The 19985-nt window shown below is 41.6% G+C and overlaps 1 protein-coding gene across 4 annotated transcripts in view; it reads right to left on the reverse strand.

The window, feature by feature from the left end:
* STK32B (serine/threonine kinase 32B) overlaps positions 1–19985 on the reverse strand; it is a 481347-nt gene that overhangs the window by 96395 nt on the left and 364967 nt on the right. For all 4 annotated transcript variants that reach the window (XM_073648385.1, XM_073648355.1, XM_073648366.1 and 1 more), the window contains 2 exons: positions 4824–4927; positions 1512–1628 (listed from right to left, as the gene is read on the reverse strand). In XM_073648385.1, coding sequence (XP_073504486.1) covers positions 1512–1628; positions 4824–4927 — 221 coding nt within the window. The remainder of the gene's footprint in view (positions 1–1511; positions 1629–4823; positions 4928–19985) is intronic.

Consider the following 19985-nt stretch of genomic DNA (forward strand, 5'->3'; position numbering starts at 1 on the left):
ATAATGTTATATATATATATATATATATAAATATATATATATATATATATACAGGTGCTTCTCACACTATACAGAATTAATATTCATATCAATGTATTTGTATTAATCAGTTACTGTAAAGAAGTATTATTCAGTCACTATGGTGGTATCATTCAGTTGCTGTATAGTGTTATTATTTAATTACAGTATGGTGGTATTATTTAATCACTGTGTAGTGTTATTATTTAGTCATTGTATGGGTTAATATTAAGCCAATGTATAACAATATCAGTTAGTCATTGCATGATGGTACCATTCAATTACTGCAGAGTTCATTCACTCTGCGGTATTAGTAATTAGTATATAGACAGTGTATATTACCACTATTATTCAGGCATCATATAGTGAATCGTTACCTGATTTTATTTATGGTAGAAATATTTAATAATTGTATGGTGGTATTATACACTCTCTCTGTGGTAATATTATTCAGTCATTGTATGGTGGTATTATTCATGCTCTGTGCAGTAGTATTATTCAGTCATTGTATAGTGGTATTATTAATTTACTATTCAGTAGTATTATTCAGTCATTGTATGGTAGTATTATTCACGCTCTGTTCAGTAGTATTATTCAGTCATTGTATGGTGGTATTATTCACGCTCAGTGCAGTAGTATTATTCAGTCATTGTATAGTGGTATTATTCACTCTCTGTGCAGTAGTATTATTCAGTCATTGTATGGTGGTATTATTCACGCTCTGTGCAGTAGTATTATTCAGTCATTGTATAGTGGTATTATTAATTTACTATTCAGTAGTATTATTCAGTCACTGTATGGTGGTATTATTCACGCTCTGTTCAGTAGTATTATTCAGTCATTGTATGGTGGTATTACTCACTCTCTGTGCAGTAGTATTATTCAGTCATTGTATGGTGGTATTATTCACGCTCTGTGCAGTAGTATTATTCAGTCACTGTATGGTGGTATTATTCACGCTCAGTGCAGTAGTATTATTCAGTCATTGTATAGTGGTATTACTCACTCTCTGTGCAGTAGTATTATTCAGTCATTGTATAGTGGTATTACTCACTCTCTGTGCAGTAGTATTATTCAGTCATTGTATAGTGGTATTATTCACTCTCTGTGCAGTAGTATTATTCAGTCACTGTATTTTCGTACTCATAATATAGTTGAATTCTTTAGTCACTGTATGTTGGAATTATTTAGTTACAGTGCATTGGTAATATATAGTCTCTGTACAATGTTATTGTTCATTCACTTGTCTTAGATCCCCCTGAGCAGACTGAGGCTGCTGTACACATTTCTTCTGTTAAATCTGGTTGCCTTTGTTTGACCTTCATAGTTCTATCTCTCTCTATTTCTCTCTTAAATTTACAGAAAAAAATAAACAGGATCTTAGATTTATTTACTTTTTTATTTTAGATTTTTTTATAAACTGCTGCATGTACAGTGTGTAACCACGTATTAAACACAATATGCAAGCAATGAAAATATGAATAAAATAGCACCTTTTTAAGTAACGCCACCATGTTTTTACACCACGTGGAGGAATAATGCACTCTTTCTATCTTGAACATGTTAAGAATATCATCTATTGGAGTGGTAGAATGGATTTCATAAGGCCTCTAGAAAAAAAAATGACAATGCAGTGATAAATAAAATTAATATTTTAGTCTTTATTAGTTGAACATAATACACATACATCATATATTTTATTAAAGACAGAAGTAAAGAAACAGTAACTGATGTATTGTAATGTTATATATCAATATATATATATATATATGTATATATACACTGTATATACAGTATAGACCAAAAGTTTGGACACACCTTCTCATTTAAAGATTTTTCTGTATTTTCATGACTATGAAAATTGTACATTCACACCGAAGGCATCAAAACTATGAATTAACACATGTGCAATTATATACTTAACAAAAAAGTGTGAAACAACTGAAAATATGTCTTATATTCTAGGTTCTTCAAAGTAGCCACCTTTTGCTTTGATGACTGCTTTGCACACTCTTGGCATTCTCTTGATGAGCTTCAAGAGGCAGTCACCGGAAATGGTCTTCCAACAATCTTGAAGGAGTTTCCAGAGATGCTTAGCACTTGTTGGCCCTTTTGCCTTCACTCTGCGGTCCAGCTCACCCCAAACCATCTCGATTGGGTTCAGGTCTGGTGACTGTGGAGGCCAGGTCATCTGGCGTAGCACCCCATCCCTCTCCTTCTTGGTCAAATAGCCCTTACACAGCCTAGAGGTGTGCTTGAGGTCATTGTCCTGTTGAAAAATAAATGATGGTGCAACTAAACGCAAACCGGATGGAATAGCATTGAAGTTGTTGAAGAGATGTGTCTGTAGTTAGAACTCTGTGTGGCATTGACCTGGTCTCTAATCTGAGCTGCTGTTAACCTGCGATTTCTGAGGCTGGTGACTCAGATAAACTTATCCTCAGAAGCAGAGGTGACTCTTGGTCTTCCTTTCCTGGGGCGGTCCTCATGTGAGCCAGTTTCTTTGTAGCGCTTGATGGTTTTTGCAACTGCACTTGGGGACACTTTCAAAGTTTTCCCAATTTTTTGGACTAACTGACCTTCATTTCTTAAAGTAATGATGGCCACTCGTTTTTCTTTACTTAGCTGCTTTTTTCTTGCCATAATACAAATTCTAACAGTCTATTCAGAAGGACTATCAGCTGTCTATCTACCAGACTTCTGCACAACACAACTGATGGTCCCAACCCCATTTATAAGGCAAGAAATTCCACTTATTAAACCTGACAGGGCACACCTGTGAAGTGAAAACCATTTCCGGTGACTACCTCTTGAAGCTCATCAAGAGAATGCCAAGAGTGTGCAAAGCAGTCATCAAAGCAAAAGGTGGCTACTTTGAAGAACCTATAATATAAGACATATTTTCAGTTGTTTCACACTTTTTTGTTAAGTATATAATTCCACATGTGTTAATTCATAGTTTTGATGTCTTCAGTGTGAATGTACAATTTTCATAGTCATGAAAATACAGAAAAATCTTTAAATGAGAAGGTGTGTCCAAACTTTTGGTCTGTACTGTATATATATATATATATATATATGTATATATATATATATATATATATGTATATATATATATATATATATATATATATATATATGGAAAAATAATGCAAGATAAGAATGCTTTAAAAAATAGAAAATGTTAAAGGGGTTGTCACCTACATGGTGGATGCAGCGGGGTACTCCAGGTCCACACTCATTCATTTGAATAGGGGTGGATTTGCAGTACCCGGACATGGCCACTATGCAGTTGACGGAGCTGTGCTGTGCAACTCCGCGACTGATCACATCTGGCCACCAATGGGGACATTTGATCAACGGGGAGTGCCGGGAATCACATCCCCACCGATCTGGTGTTGATGTACTATCCTATGGATAGGCCATCAATATTAAAGTACCGGACAACCCCTTAAATAGTTTATTTTTATTAATTAACAAAATGCAAAGTGAATGAACAAAGGAGAAATCTAAATCAAATAAATATTTCTTGTGACCACCCTTTGCCTTCATTAGTTCTTCTAGGTACTTGTCACAGTTTTTGAAGGAACTCGGCAGGAAGGTTGTTCCAAACATCTTGGAGAACTAACCAGAAAAAGTAAACTATTAATACTTCTATTTTTAATGCATTCTTAGTTTGCAGCAATTTTTTTCACACCTGTCTAAAACTTTTCTGTATGTTTTTAAAATGTACATGAAAAAATAGATATAGTGAGATACAGGCAGTTCTGTTGAGTATTCCAAACCACAGGTACATTCACAATTCTGCACATTGATGAGCTCAGATTTACTCTACTGGATCAGAGTCTGCAAGTAGAACCTTGCAAAGTGTACTAAAATGGTGAAAATATGAAGCTGTGTATAGAATGAGAAGCTAGGGACCAATTGGCTTGAGGGACACATGGCAATGTAAGCAAATATTCTTGATAATTATTATATAGATGGCCACATACACCTAAGACAGGTATCTTCCCCAAGGACTAACCAATAGAGATGAACGAACCCGAACGTAAAAGTTCGGGCATCATACTGGACAGTTAGTGTCCGGTGCTAAACGCCGAACACGGACTTCTCACGGAAGTCCGTTGCAATGTTCGGAGTTCTGGGAGAACTCCATTGCAAAGAGAGAGAGAAGAGAGAATATTTTCCAGCTCAAAAGTTTGGGTCCCCATTGTTTTCAATGGGGTTCAGGCTTTGGTTCTAGTTTGGGTATAGTTCTGGTACCCAAACTGAAGTTTGGAATAAAGGCCGGGTACCAGAACCCGAACTTCCATGGGTCCACTCATTCCTACTAACCAATAAACATTCAAGCCTACAGAAGCCAAGAATGCATGTTTATTTTTATAGGGAGAGGAACCACTGAGACACCTTGTAGGAGCAAGGGAATCAGCGTTGACATCCAACATATCCAATGATTGTGCATCCCTGATAGTGGGGCTTCATACACACTTGATTGTTGGAATGGAAAAGGCTATCAGAAATGGCTGTAAATGTTTCTGTAAAAGCTGAAGATTTACTGAAGAGGGTAAGATTATTTTTATTAATGGCCAGTGATATAATAATGTGAAATATGTTACGTGTATCATTGATTCAAAATACAGTGAAATTTCTTTATCATGAACACCCAAAATTGCAAATTGGTCTTCTAAGGTGTGTGGTCTTCACAAAGAAGATGGAAAATGGTCAAGATAAGAATGGGAGGTCTTCCCAAAGAAGATGTCCTCTGGAGAGGTTTTATTCATATTAATTGTTACAGATCCACTTACCCAACCTCTGAGGAGTTCATAAGCTGTAATTCCTAATGACCACCAATCTACAGGATACAAGTATCCGGACCCCACCTCCATAAACGACTGGAAAACTTCTGGAGCTTGAAATATAAATTTTATATATGAATTAATTATACAAGAAACTATATTCCATTTGGCATCCTATAGATGTTATATAACAAGGTAAAGACCTTTTTTTTCATTCTCATCAATATATTGTATAGTCCACTTTTATACCTTTTATTATAATTTTTTCATCATTTACCTTTGTATTCCATTTTCCATTATATATAGTCAACATACTGTATGAAGTTGGATAACTTTGTAAAAACCTTACTTTTCTCATTTTTTTCCCTGAATTTACATTATAAGTTATGGCTTCATTTACAATATTTTTAATTGCCTGTGAAAACAATTGACAGACTCAAGCCCCAACAATTAAGCGAGTTATTGCATTAAAATTCATGGCTGCAGAAAAGCGGGCTTTGGTTGCATGTGCTACCCGAATGATTGACTGCCCAGTCCAGTTTTCGAGAAGGAGTTGTCTGACCATAATGTGTAAGCTCTTTTATTTTTATAACCATATATCACCTTTCTAAAGGGAACCTGACAGCTGATTCATTCTGCCCGAACCACAGACAGCATGAATCAGAGTCCGGCTCCATCATTTCAACCACATTTGTTTTACTCTGAAATGTTGAGGTGTTTCAGAAAAGCATACTTTTAAAAGCCGACCAGGGACTATGCGGCTCGGTGGACTAGTCCAAGTGGCCGATCTCCAGTGGCTCCTCACTAACCTGTTCTTTTAGACAAAAAGTTTGCTTCCTATACACATAGAGACCTGTCAGTCATGGGAATGGGGAAGGGAGAAGTCCCTGGAGACTTTCCTTTTTGGATTAATCATCCGATCCACAAGGTCCCCGTATGATTTTTAAAAATATGTTTTCTCTGTTTTCGCCTTAGCAATTCAGAGTAAAACATACATGGCTGAAATGCTGGAGTCAGACAGTGACTCATGCTGCCCGTGGTTCAGGGTGCTTTTCTTTTGACTCTTTGATTTAAACTTGATATTGGTGCAGATCAGTAAATTGCACAGATTTCTAGAAAAAGTTAATTCCGATCCTGTCAAATCAGTTGTAGCTACAGAGATTCGCAAGTAGATACAAGGTTATAATGGGCATGTCTATGGTGAATTTCCCAATTCCTTAGTGAAAAATGGTAAGCAGCAGGGTTGTACCTATACAGGGTGAAGAGGTCGCAGGCAATCCCCAGCCAAAGACACAACTTCCCGCCAAGTAAAATTACACCAGGGTACATGTCAGCTATTCTAACTTTTCTATATTGAATAAAATGTCTTCAAATGCCCTTTTCGTCAGAAAAGTCATTCCATGTGGTATGGAAAATGGCACGGGCACTAAGCTACATATTACAACCCTGTTGATTCATGACCTCTGGCAGGCTTCATTTTCCTTACAATGTTTTGCACCTGTCACATAGTATAGCACAGCCAATCAAGAGAGACTTTCGTAGCCTGTATAAAAGCAAAAGCAGGGAATGCAGCTGTCGTTTTGGGGTGAATCTGGATAGTGAGAGAACGTCACAGCTCATAGCTTAGCTATAGCGATAGGAAGAAAAAAACATAAAACACTATATATTTAAACATATAAACTATATAAATATATATTTGTCTTCTGGGCCACAAAGTTACGACTTTTAAAAGTATGTTTTCTCTGAAACGCTTTAGCACTTATGTGGAGATTAGGCCACGGCCCCACTATCAGTATTTGGTCAGTATTTTTTCTCTGGAGTGGGAGCCAAAACCAGGTGAGGAACAATCAGAGAAAAGGTATAATAGAAACATGTCACCAATTCTGCATTTATCACCCACTCCTGGTTTTGGCTCCCACTCCCACTCCCACCCACACTTCAGACCTACAGATCACTACCCATTCCTGCTAATACATGTGGGGACAAATGACACCGCAAGAAAGGACCTGGTAACCATCTGCAGTGACTTTGAAGACTTAGGCAAGAAAGTGAAAGAATTGGGAGCGCAGGTGGTCTTCTCATCCATCCTCCCAGTGGATGGCCATGGAACAATGAGGTGGAATAAGATTCTACAAGTGAACAACTGGCTACGTCGATGGTGCTGTCAACAAGGATTTGGATTTCTGGATCACGGAATGAATTACCTATACGATGGACTACTTGCTAGAGATGGAGTGCACCTTACGAAGACTGGAAAACATGTATTTGGAAGTCGCCTTGCTACACTCATCAGAAGAGCTTTAAACTAGAACAATGTGGGAAGGGAAGCAAAAGGCCAGAAAAAGCCATACAGCTGACAAATACTATTGAGATCTCTGCTACTGGAAGTGGAAAGGAAGAACAAAGACAAAACAATTTAAATAATAAAAATATGGGAGGAAGAGAAACCAATCACAAACTAAAATATTTTTATACAAATGCACAAAGCATGGGCAACAAACAAGGAGAATTGGAACTACTAATGCAGGAAAAGAAATATGATGTCATTGGAATCACTGAAACTTGGTGGGACGATACACATGATTGGAATAAAAGGCTAAAAGGATACAACTTATTTGCAAGAAACAGACTTGATAAATGAGGAGGAGGTGTCGCATTGTATGTTAGAAAAGCGTATATCTGCACAGAGATTGAAGCTTCAGAGACTGGGAGTTCTGTGGAAACTGTTTGGGTAAGAATACAAGGAGAGAACAACGGAAAGGACACCATTGTAGGCATTTACTACAGGCCACCTGGGCAAGCTGAAGATATGGATGAACTCTTTATGTATCAAATGACCAAGTTCTCCAAAAAATATGACGTAGTGGTCATGGGAGATTTCAACTATCCAGACATTTGTTGGGAATCTCTCTCAAGTAAAACTAACAGGTCAAGCAAATTCTTATCCTCTCTTGCTGACAACTTTATCTTCCAAAAGGTAGGGGAGAAAACAAGGGGATCTGCTACTTTGGATCTAATCCTTATAAACAGGGAGGAAATGGTTGAGGAGGTAAAGGTGGCTGGGACCCTAGGAGGCAGCGATCATGCTATTATAGAATTTTGGATAACTAGAGGAGGAAGACATGTGAAGACTCAAACTTCAAGGTTAGATTTTAGAAAGGCAGATTTTAAGAGACTCAGAAAGAGAATAGGAGGGATCCAATGGCTGGATGTCCTTAAGGACAAAAATGTCCAGGAAGGATGGGAAATTTTTAAAAATGAGATTCTCAAAGCACAATCGTTAACAATCCCGAAAAGTAGGAAGAATGAGAAGCATTTAAGGAAACCAGGATGGATGAACACAGAACTTAAACACATGCTAAAAAGAAAGAAAGAAATGTTTATTAAATGGAAAGAGGGAGGCATATCTAAAGAAGATTATAATGCAGTCTGCAGATCCTGCAGGGCACGTATCAGGATAGCTAAAGCTGACAATGAATTAAGGCTTGCAAGAGATGTCAAAAGCAATAAAAAAGGATTTTGGGGGTATGTCAAAAGTAAAAGAAAAGTCAAAGATGCTATAAGATTTTTACAGGATGAAAATGGAGAAATGGTAAGAGAGGATGTTGAGAAGGCCGAACTTTTTAATTCCTATTTTGCATGTGTTTTCTCTCAGAAAAAAAATGTAACATCAACTGATCTTCACTGTCCTTTTAAAGGAATAGAGGAATCCAAGTTATCTGTAAACAGAAAGATTGTGAGGGAATATTTAGCTAACATAAATGAGTTCAAGTCTCCAGGTCCAGATGAATTACACCCCAGAGTACTGAAGGAGATCGTAGAAGAAATTTTAGAACCACTCTCCATAATCTTTGAAAATTCTTGGAGAACAGGAGAAGTCCCAGAAGACTGGAGAAGAGCAAATGTTGTTCCTATCTTCAAAAAGGGGAAGAAGGTGGACCCAGGGAACTATAGGCCGGTGAGTCTGACTTCTATACCAGGAAAGATCTTTGAACAAATTATTAAACAACATGTATGTAAGTACATGGATAAGAATGAAGTGATTAACCAGAGTCAGCATGGGTTTGTAACTAACAAGTCATGTCAGACTAACTTAATTTCCTTCTATGACAGACTCACTGACTGGGTGGATCAGGGAAATGCTGTAGATATAGTATATCTTGACTTCAGCAAAGCATTTGACAAAGTATCTCACACCATCCTTATTGAAAAAATGACCAAGTATGCAATGGACCAGGCAACTGTTAGGTGGATTCATAACTGGCTTAGTGATCGGACTCAAAGGGTGGTTGTAAATGGCTTCACATCCAGCTGGATGAATGTCTCAAGTGGGGTACCACAGGGCTCCGTCCTGGGACCTGCATTGTTCAACATCTTTATCAATGATTTAGATGAAGGAATTGAGGGTAAACTGATTAAATTTGCTGATGACACAAAGCTAGGAGGGATAGCTAATACTAGAGAAGAGAGAGGATTCAAAAAGACCTAAATAAACTGGAGCAGTGGGCAGCAACCAACAGAATGGTTTTTAACAGGGAAAAATGCAAAGTACTACATCTGGGCAATAAAAATGAAAAAAGCATATACAGAATGGGAGGAATAGAGCTAAGCAACAGTACATGTGAAAAAGACTTAGGTATACTAATAGATCATAGACTGAACATGAGTCAACAATGTGATGCAGCAGCAAAAAAGGCAAATACAATTCTGGGATGTATTAACAGAAGCATACAGTCTAGATCACGTGAAGTCATTATCGGTCTTTACTCCTCTTTGGTCAGACCTCATCTGGAATACTGTGTACAGTTTTGGGCACCACATTTTAAAAAAGACATAGACAAACTGGAGCAAGTTCAGAGAAGAGCGACCAGAATGGTGACTGGTCTGCAAACCATGTCCTATGAGGAACGGTTGCAGGATTTGGGAATGTTTAGCTTGCAAAAAAGAAGACTGAGAGGAGACTTAATAGCTGTCTACAAATATGTCAAGGGCTGTCACATTGTAGAAGGATCATCTTTATTCTCATTTGCACAAGGAAAGACTAGAAGCAATGGGATGAAACTAAATGGGAGGAGACACAGATTAGATATTAGAAAAAACTTTTTGACAGTTAGGGTGATTAATGAGTGGAACAGGCTGCCACGAGAGGTGGTGAGTTCCCCTTCAATGGACGTCTTCAAACAGAGGCTGGACAGACATCTGTCTGAGATGATTTAGTGAATCCTGCTTTGAGCAGGGGGTTGGACCAGATGACCCAGGAGGTCCCTTCCAACTCTACCATTCTATGATTCCTGAGAAAAAATACTGACTGAAACATACATGCTGAAATGCCGGAGCCAGAACCTGATTCATGCGTCTGATAGTGTATGACAGCAAAGCAGTGAGGAAGATTAGTGCGTGATGAAAAGAGAATAGTGTCATACATGTTTTTCAGGGCAATTAGAGTCTTTGGAGTGTTGGAATGGTGAAGCAATTTACTACAAAGTGAATTTGTTGGGAAAATTCCAAGAAGCTGTAGAATTCAAATTTCAAAAGATTCGGTCATCTCTAGCGTACAATCATCGCACCCTTTTAATATTGTGTAGTACACCAAAGAAGTTTTAAGTATGCCCGATGCTATCTGGCACTGAAACATTAGCGGTAGATGCTTTCATGTTATGGCTGGTTGTGTAATCATGTCAAAACTCCCTCCTCAGTTGTACCTTACCAAAATCTGGCCAACCTCGCAATTTGTGAAGCACTCCTATAGGCTCAATAATAACCTCAAGTGGAGTTGGAGTCGGAGTCCATTTTGTTGGAGTCAGTATAAAATGGACCGACTCCGACTCCTAAAATATATAATAAATTGGGTTCATCAGTACAATGCAGGATGTGCAGTAAATTTTTTGATAAGAATTTGGAAAAGTTATGAAATGTCCTAGAAATGTCTGTTCTGTTCCTGATCATAGGATCTCGGCTTTTAGTTGAGATGAATCTGTGCTGCACTTTATGTACACGCTCAGTAGTGAAGCAGTGAGATGAATCTGTGCTGCACTTTATGTACACGCTCAGTAGTGAAGCAGTGAGATGAATCTGTGCTGCACTTTATGTACACGCTCAGTAGTGAAGCAGGGCTGTGGAGTCGGAGTCAGGGAAATTGAGGAGTCGGAGTCAGAGTCGGAGGTTTGGCTTACCGACTCCACAGCCTCAAGTGCAGAAAATGATTAGTCTGCTATTTATCCATTTGGTATTATTTGTAGGGTTTTATAAACTGTCCTCATAATCACGATGCACTTGCAGCTTGGAATAAATAGCCCTGCACCATAACACGGCATTGACGTTCTGTCTGGTCTACCTGCTGTGCACTGGAGGAGCATTGATGTAAGGTGCTGTTCCCCTATCTCCATCAGCCTTCACACAGCCCAGTGAATTGAGCAGCCCTACAATGTAGAATTGCACTCTGCTTCGCTATCATGATGTGTAATCACCGGGCTGCTATTCAAACCTGCCTGATAAGGATCATAGAATTTGACAGCAGTCACATTTACAGAGAAAAACCTGTCACTTCCATGACAAAGTATTCAGCAGCCAGACATTGTACATTACGGGGAGATGTTTACCTAAAATATAGAAAATCACCATCTGCTACATGACTAGTACATTCTGCTGGCACTTATATGTTATAGGCGGCGAGAGCTAATTGTAATACCTGGCGTGTTCTAGTCCAAATCAAATAAAGGGAGGTATAAATACAAAATTATTGTGAATGTCTTGCAGCCAAGAGTAAAAGGGTCTCAATTCCGATCTCCATTTTTAATTAAGTAAATGCATACACCTTCCCACTGACACCAGGTCAAGAATGTCCAATGTTCATTCTTATATTATTCTTGTTGCTCCCTTGAGTATTCAGTTTTTTCGTTTTTTTTTTTTTATTAATTCGCATAGGGTTCCAGAGATATGAGACTTTTTATTTATTGCTAAATTTTAAGGTTTTTTTACTATAATTTTTTAATGGATCCAGCAAGCAAAAAACGGATCCATTAGGAATGGGAGAGCAACGGATGGCTAATTAACGGATCCGTTGTCCATAGACTTTAATGTTAGAAAAAAAACAGATCCAGCAGAGATTGGTTTATGAAAAATGGACTGAAAAGTTTTTTTTGCCAATGGATTCCTGCTTACCGGACCATTACTGGACAGGTGAACATAGCATTAGACTGCATCTAATCAATGCTTTAAATCAGGGGTGGGGAACCTTTCTTCTGCCAAGGGCCTTTTGGATATTTTTAACATCCTTCGGGAGCAGTAAAAACTCCTCCCACAAGGTACTTTCTGACGCTGGCACTGGTGTCAGGACATAATCTTTCACTGCATACGCCTCTGCATTCAGTAGTGAACGCTGTGTGCGCATGCCAACATGACCAAGAAAAAATTAAAGGGCATGTGGTCGTCAAACACAGCTGCCGGCCCAAGCACTGGGGTCCCCGGGAATCTGCCCGAAGGCCAGTGAAAAAGGTTATCGAGGACCATAAATAGCCCGCGGGCCTAAAGTTCCCAACCCCTGTTTTAAAATATCAGTGCTGAGATACGAGTGGATGGCCTTCTGGCAGTCCACAAGTAGTTAAGGCATGGGCAGATAGTATGGCAACATTGTGGTGGCAACGAGGTGGAAGCTTTGCTTACCCATAAATGGCAGTATAACAGAATCGTGCAACAATTGGCTCTTGTGGTGCGAGGACTTTTTGCCATATGGTACACTGCAGCCCCGACCAACGTAAGTTAGTGTGTCAGTGCACAAGAATTTGAAAATATATTGATGGTCAAAGAGGAAACAAGTCCAGCATGCATTATTCCCATGCATTTTACAATGGAGCTGCACGTGGATGTGGACCAGATCGGTCTATGAATTCACACTCACGTGTGAACTGATCTTTTAGGCTATGTGCCCACGATGCAGAAATGCTGCAGATTTTTTCCGCATCTCCCTGGCAGGAAAAACGCATGCGGATTTTACATGCATTTTTCCTGCCAGGTAGAAGCGTTTGTCAAGCATCTTTGCATGCATTTCTGCATGCGGGTTATCAAGCGCTTTTCCAAGCGATTTTAGCATCACTTGGAAAAGTGCTTGACAACTTGGTCACACTATATAAATCCATTAAATCCATGCAACCGGCATGGAAATATATAGTGTGAACAAGTTAATAGTTGAAAAAAAGATTAAAAATGTTAAAAAAAACACAAAAAAAAAATTATACTTACCTTCTGATGACCCCCGATCTTTTCTCCATTGCGTCCTGTCTCTTGTACGGCTCGCGGTGGTGTGAAAGGACCTTTCATGATGTAATTTAGTCATGTGACAGGTCACGCGACCGCCGACGTCAGCAGTCGTGTGACCTGTCACATGACTAAGTGACGTCATGAAAGGTCCTTTTAGACGATCGCGAGCGGTCGGGGAGCCAGGACGCATCATACAGGAGACTGGGGGACATCAGAAGGTGAGTATATGTTTATTTTTTATTTTAAATTCTTTTTTTACAGTTTCTATGGTACCCGGGTCTGGAGGAGAGTCTCCTCTTCTCCAGACCCGGGTACCATCCGCACATTGAATCGTTTAATATCCGCATGTGCACATGTAGTCATGCGGATATTAAGCGATTCAATGCAAGTCAATGGCGGCAATTACGCTGCGTGTCCGCAAAATTAATGGACATTAATGGAAATTTTCGCAGCATGTGCACAGCACATGCGGATTATCATTGGGGACCATGGGGCACGTATTACCAAGCATTTTTTAAGCGTTTTCGCTGCGGAAATTCCGTGGCAAAAACGCATGAAAAGCGCAAGTTATAAATTGGTTACTTTAACAAGCAACTTGGCAATTTACCTCTAGTTAAAAAATCCTCTCCATTCTCAAGAGCAAAGGGATCTTTAATTTTATAATTAATTGCTCATTGCTTGCAGGTTGTCAGCAGTAATCGGTCTCACAGGTAATGAGCACAGCGCTTGCAAGCTTTTTTTTTATAAAGCTCATAAGTAGGGATGATCCATTGCTGTTCGAGTTCGTCCGAACTTTAGTCCAAAGTTCGGTTCGGGTACCAGAATTCTATCTGAACTTGAACCAGAACCCGAAACCCATATAAGCCAATGGGCACCTGAACTTTGGTGCTGTAAAATGGCCTCTCTCTCTTTTCTCCGAACACTAAAATGGACTTCCAGGATTTCAGCATCAGACACTTTACAGTTCGGGTTCGCTCATCTCTACTCACAAGTGATTCTGTGAAGCTGTCAGGATTGCTAGATCCAGCTTCAGTACTGGTGCGCTTCTCTGACACTACATAGGCAAAGCAGCCTCTGCCTGCAGCACACAATTCAGGTCAGAGGTGCGACCATGACGAACTATCAGTTATCGGAAAAGCAAGAAGTGGTGAGGCTGGGGAGTGGTGTGCTCCAGAAGATGGAAAACGAGACAACCCTTAAGCTCGTCATACACATTAGATAGCTGTCAATCTGTTGACAGCCATCACTTCTAAACCCCTCATACATATAGGAACACACTGATCAGCCGAACACTCCATAACAGAGACACTGCTGATTCTGGCAGCACTTATCTCTCTGCAAAAACAAAGGGTTTGGGCCATTAAATCTCAACCTCCTAATCATCCCCTGAGGAAGTCAGGACTGCGAAACATGCGTTGGGTTTGGGAGAATCACACAGTACTATTCCACCTCATGAGTAAACACTAGTGATGGGCGAGCACTAAAATGCTTGGGTGCTCGATGCTTGGGTCGAGCACATTGGAATATTCGGGTGCTCGACCCGAGCAATGAGTCCAATGTAAGTCTATGGGAAACTCGAGCATTTTTCAGGCGGCTCCCCCCGGCAGTCTGCAGAGGGCCTAAAAATTGCCCAAATCTATGGGAACAGTGCTCAAATGACATGGGAACAGCATGGGGAAGACCTCTGGAAGCATTTCTGACTCCCAGGTCACTGCTGTCAACAACGTTGTCAGAGGTATTACGCCACTTTTACGGACTCACAAAAAAACATACAAAAACAAAACCAAAATGGATTTTCCTGGGAAATATGTTAAGGAACATCCTTTCCAGGGTAATGACTTGTATATAAGGCAAAATAAATAACCAAAACCAAAAATACTCCTCAACACCTTGGGCTATGTTCACACGTAGCATTTTTGATGCGTTTTTGCACTTTTGCATTGCTTTCAACCAAGACAAATGCATTCACTGGGAAATGTAATTTTAACATTTTACAACCTTATCTGGCCATGTGGTGTGTGACACATCATCAGACACATACATACAGTGCTGAAAAGACATGGGAACAGCATGGGGAAGACCCCTGGAAGCATCTCTGACTCCCAGGTCACTGCCTAAAAGTAAGCCCATCATAAGTGATCCTTGGCGCATGCGAAGATGCCTCCTACCATGCACCTGTCGTTGCAGACTTGCAACAATCACCGTCCACGTCCTTGTCCCAGTGCAGCTTTCACTTGTTCCTACCCCATTCCATGGAATGTAAGCGCAAGTATGCAGCCAGCCACCCACACACAGGCTGCAATACTATACTGCCAAAATTTTGACAGCTGCTTGCACTTGAAATGTAGCCTTTTAGGCTCGTGGAGGCAGAAGCTGTCCACAACCTTATGGCGGCGGCGACCAGGTATCCATACTCGGTCCCCAGCCGCCACTATTTGTCCCGGTGTCGTCTCTACCTTCCACAAGCACGGGTCCTACAGCATTACCCCTGCCCTCCCCAGTGAACTTACTGGGAGGGAACCCTACCCACAAACACGTGGTCAAGTGAATGTGGCCAGGGATGGTACGGAGCCAGTCCACAGCTTTTTTTGCTGAGAGTTGTATTTCACCACAGCCATATTCTTTAGCTTGGTGAAAGGACTTGGGAAACCATATCTACTCCAGCTGTCATTTCTCCCAGGAAGGCCTCTAAAGCTGCTTTCACTTGAAATGTGGCCTTTTAGGCTCATGGAAGCGGAAGTTTTTCACAACCTCATGCTGGCGGCGGCCGGGTGTCCATACTCGGTCCTCAGCTGCCACTATTTCTCCTGGTATCGTCTCCGTCTTCCACAAGCACGGGTCCCACAACATTACCCGTGCCCTCCCCAGTAAACTTACTGGGAAGGACCGCTTAACCACAAACACGTGGTCAAGTGAATGCGGCCAGGGATGGTACGGAGCCAGTCCACAGCTTTTTTTGCTGAGAGGTGCATTTCACCACAGCCATATTCTTTAGCTTGGTGAAAGGACTTGGGAAACCAGATCTACTCCAGCTGTCATTTCTCCCAGGATGTCCTCTAAAGCTGCTTCCACGTGAAATGTGACCTTTTAGGCTCGTGGAGGCAGAAGCTTTTCACAACCTCATGCTGGCGACGGCTGGGTGTCCATACTCGGTCCCCAGCCGCCACTTTTTATCCCGGTATTATCTCCGGCTTCTACAAGCGCGGGTCCCTAAACATTACTGCTGGTACTTTTCAGTGGGAATCTGCTCGCCTCCTACCAGCCTGGAATATTTCCAGTAAACTATGGTACGATGCCATGGTATTAGCACTGCCCCCAGTACCAGTAGCGAAGCCATCCCCAATTTCCTTCTCAGGAATTTTATTTGCTAGACTGAGTGGCTGCCCAAATAAATTAGTTTCTCACAAAGGAGCTGAAGATAGAGTGGCAGTAGGTGCGAATTTCTCCAGCCTGTTACATATCAGAGGGTGAACGGCAGCACATTGGATCAGTGGTTAGCACTGAAGCCTTGTAGCGCTGAGATCTTGGGTTCAAATCCCAGCAAGGACAACATCTGCAAGGATTTTGTATGTTCTCCCCGTGTTTGCGTGGGTTTCCACCTCAGTAAAAAAGCAGCCATAGAGTGTCCGGGAACCTTCCCACACACTTTTCTTAGCCAGTACTGTTTCTCGGCAGGGTTGGACGGTCCCACCAGAGAATCCTCTGGTGTGCCTTGGCTTCTACATCAGGAGAGTTCATGATAGCACTAACTTTGCAGCTGCTAAGAGGCTCTTGAGCGGGGGAGAAAGGTGAGGCCTCAGAATCAAATCCTCTGGTGGGCCCAATGTTTTTCAATCTGAAACAGCTTCTCAGTGGGACTTGTATTTCACCACAGCCATATTCTTTAGCTCGGTGAAAGGACTGGCATAGAGGGAAACCGTATATACTCCGGCTGTTATTTCTCCGTCACCAGGTTCTGCCCATTGTCACACATGACCATGCCTGGCTATATGTTCAGCGGTGAGAGCCACAGATCAGGCTGCTGTGTTACAGCTTTCAACAACTCTGCAGCGCTGGGCGGTTTGTCACATAAGCATTAAGCATGTTATCTTCAGCACAGCCTGTTGCCGCTCTGCCAAGGCAGTGCTGCAGTGCTGTCAGCTTGTGACTGATGTGGTCATTTCGGAGATGGAGGAGGAGGTGCAGGAGCTGAACAATGTGATTAAATTGAGGTTACATTGACGACTCTGTTTTTTATACTAAAGAAAGATCCTACTGTTTGTTTGTTTTTTTACATTATTTTTTAAGACAAATGCATTCACCGGGAAATGTCATTTTAACATTTTACAATCTTATCTGGCCATGTGGTGTGTGACACATCATCAGACACATCCTGTTTCATTCTTTGTGAAAGTCACAAAGGCTATTATTATAGGGCCATCAGGCAGCCCCTACTATTCTTAAAGGGCCAGCAGTCGGCCCTCGCTATTGTTAGAGAGCCATCAGCCGACTATGCTTTTCTGTTCTCATTATTAACTAGTGGGTCTCCTATACTGTTATTGCGTATGCAGTGACTGCAAGGGCTGCCAAAAATTCAGACGCAGTCCAATACCCCTTTGAAGAGACATAGAGGAGGGTCTCAGTAAACAAAATGTTCCCATTATAAAGGAGTGGGTCTCCTATAGTGGTAATGCCCATGCTGTGACTGCAAGGGTTCCCAAAATTTGGGAAAAACCCCACTAACAATTTTAAGACACATTGAGCAGGGCCACAGTAATGACATGTTTCCATTACAAAGGAGCGGGTGTGCTATACAGTTATAGGGTATGCAGTGAGTCCAACGGCTGACAAAATTTAGGAAAAACCCACTAACAATTTAAAGACACATAGAGCAGGGCCACAGTAATGACATGTTTCCATTACAAAGGAGCAGGTGTGCTATACAGTTATAGGGTATGCATTGAGTCCAACGGCTGACAAAATTTAGGAAAAACCCACTAACAATTTAAAGACACATAGAGCAGGGCCACAGTAATGAGAAATTGCCATTAGAAAGGAGAGGGTCTCCCATGCTGTTTGCCTATGCAGTGAAGCAACGGCTGCCAAAAATTTGGAGGAACTCCAATGCCCCTTGCAAGAGACGTAGAGGTAGGAGAGCCTCTTAAATATAATGTCCCCATTATTAGGAAGTGGGTCTCCCATAGTGTTAGCCTATGCAGTGAATGCAAAAGTTGCCAAAAATTGGGAGGCACCCCAATGTCTCTTGGAAGAGACGTGGAGGAGGGCCTCATAAAAAAATGTTCCCATTAGAAAGGAGCCGGTCTCCTATACTTGTAATGCCCATGCACTGCATCATAAACACCCTTTAAAAAAATTATGTGGGTGTTGCATCACGGACCACGATCACCCTGGTGATATGGTGGTGGAGGATGAGGATGAGGAGAGTGAGGAGGACAAGAGCAAATAGCCAAAATCAGGAAGCGTAGACCCATGTGTGGGTGTGAAAAAGTGCATGGGAATATACCTCCCAAAAAAAGACACTGGATTTGAGTTTATGTTACGCTGCTATTATTCGGTGGTGTTGAGAAGTCTGGCCCAATCCAGCTCTTGTTCATTTTTATAAGAGTCAGCCTGTCAGCATTTTCAGTTGACAGGCGGATGCGCTTATCAGTTATAATTCCACCAGCGGCACTAAAAAAACGCTCTGGTAAAACGCTAGCGGCAGGGCAGGCCAGGACCTCCAAGGCGTAGAGAGCCAGTTCATTCCACATATCCATCTTGGATACCCAATAATTATAAGGCACAGAGGAATCATGGAGGATGTTGGTAAGGTCGGCAAGGTACACCCTCAGCATCTTCCCAAACTTTGCACTCCTTGTGAGAGTACACCGCACCTCAGGGCCTGTGCGATGGGACGGGCTGAGAAAATTCTCCCAGAACTTTGACAGTGTTCTTCTGCCTCTGCTGGATTGGAGTTGTGTCTCTCTCGCCTGTAGTCCTTGGTTGTCCAACGAACTATGATTTCTGCCGCCATCGTTTTCAGATGGGAATTTTTTAAATAGTTCCTCAAAAAGGGCCTTCTGGTACTGCCCCATTTTTGTAGAGCTGTCTGTCTCAGGAATAAAAGATGTCACCAACCAATAATGACTGTCCCCAAAATTTTGAGAACGCGAGGGTCATGGGAAAGGCAGCGTAACGTAAACTCAGCCATGCGTGCCAGACTGCTAACAGGCAAGACTTCTGTGTCCTCACCAAGAGGACGAGTGAACATGCTCTACTCCTCCTCCTCCTCACTGTCCCCAGGCCATCCACGCTGAACAGACGGTATGACAGTTGTGCAGGTAGTACCGTCTATAGCGCATGAAACTAGCTCCTGTTCTTCCTCCTTCTCCTCCTCTTCCTCATTGTCACATAATCCACAATGGGATGAGATGAGGCTGGGCTGTGTGTAATCACCCTGTATGGTTCCTTGCTCCATCTCATCGTGCTCCGCCTGCAATGCATCCTCTTTGATTGTGAGCAGAGAGCATTTCAGAAGACAGAGAAGTGGGATGGTGATGCTAATTATGGTGTCATCGTCGCTCACCATCTTGGTGGAGTCCTCAAAGTTTTGGAGGATGGTACATATGTCTGCCATCCATGTCCACTCCTGAGGTCTTATGTGTGGAGTCTGAACTGAATACCAATGGCCTTGTTGATGCTGGCACTCAACAACTGCACTCTTCTGCTCACAAATCCTTTCCAACATCTGCAGTGTAGAGTTCCAACGCGTGGGGACATCACACACCAGTCTGTGAGCCGGAAGCTTCAAACGCTGCTGAAACACTGCAAGGGCGGCGGAAGCTGTAGGTGACTTTCTAAAATGGGCACTCAGGCGACGTACTTTGACAAGCAGATCCGGCAGCTCCGGGTAGGATTTGAGACACTGCTGAACTA

Source organism: Phyllobates terribilis, unplaced genomic scaffold (assembly GCF_046119375.1).
Source record: "Phyllobates terribilis strain yellow unplaced genomic scaffold, ASM4611937v1 Scaffold_1__5_contigs__length_1240528914, whole genome shotgun sequence".
NCBI classification, from domain to species: Eukaryota; Metazoa; Chordata; class Amphibia; order Anura; family Dendrobatidae; genus Phyllobates; species Phyllobates terribilis.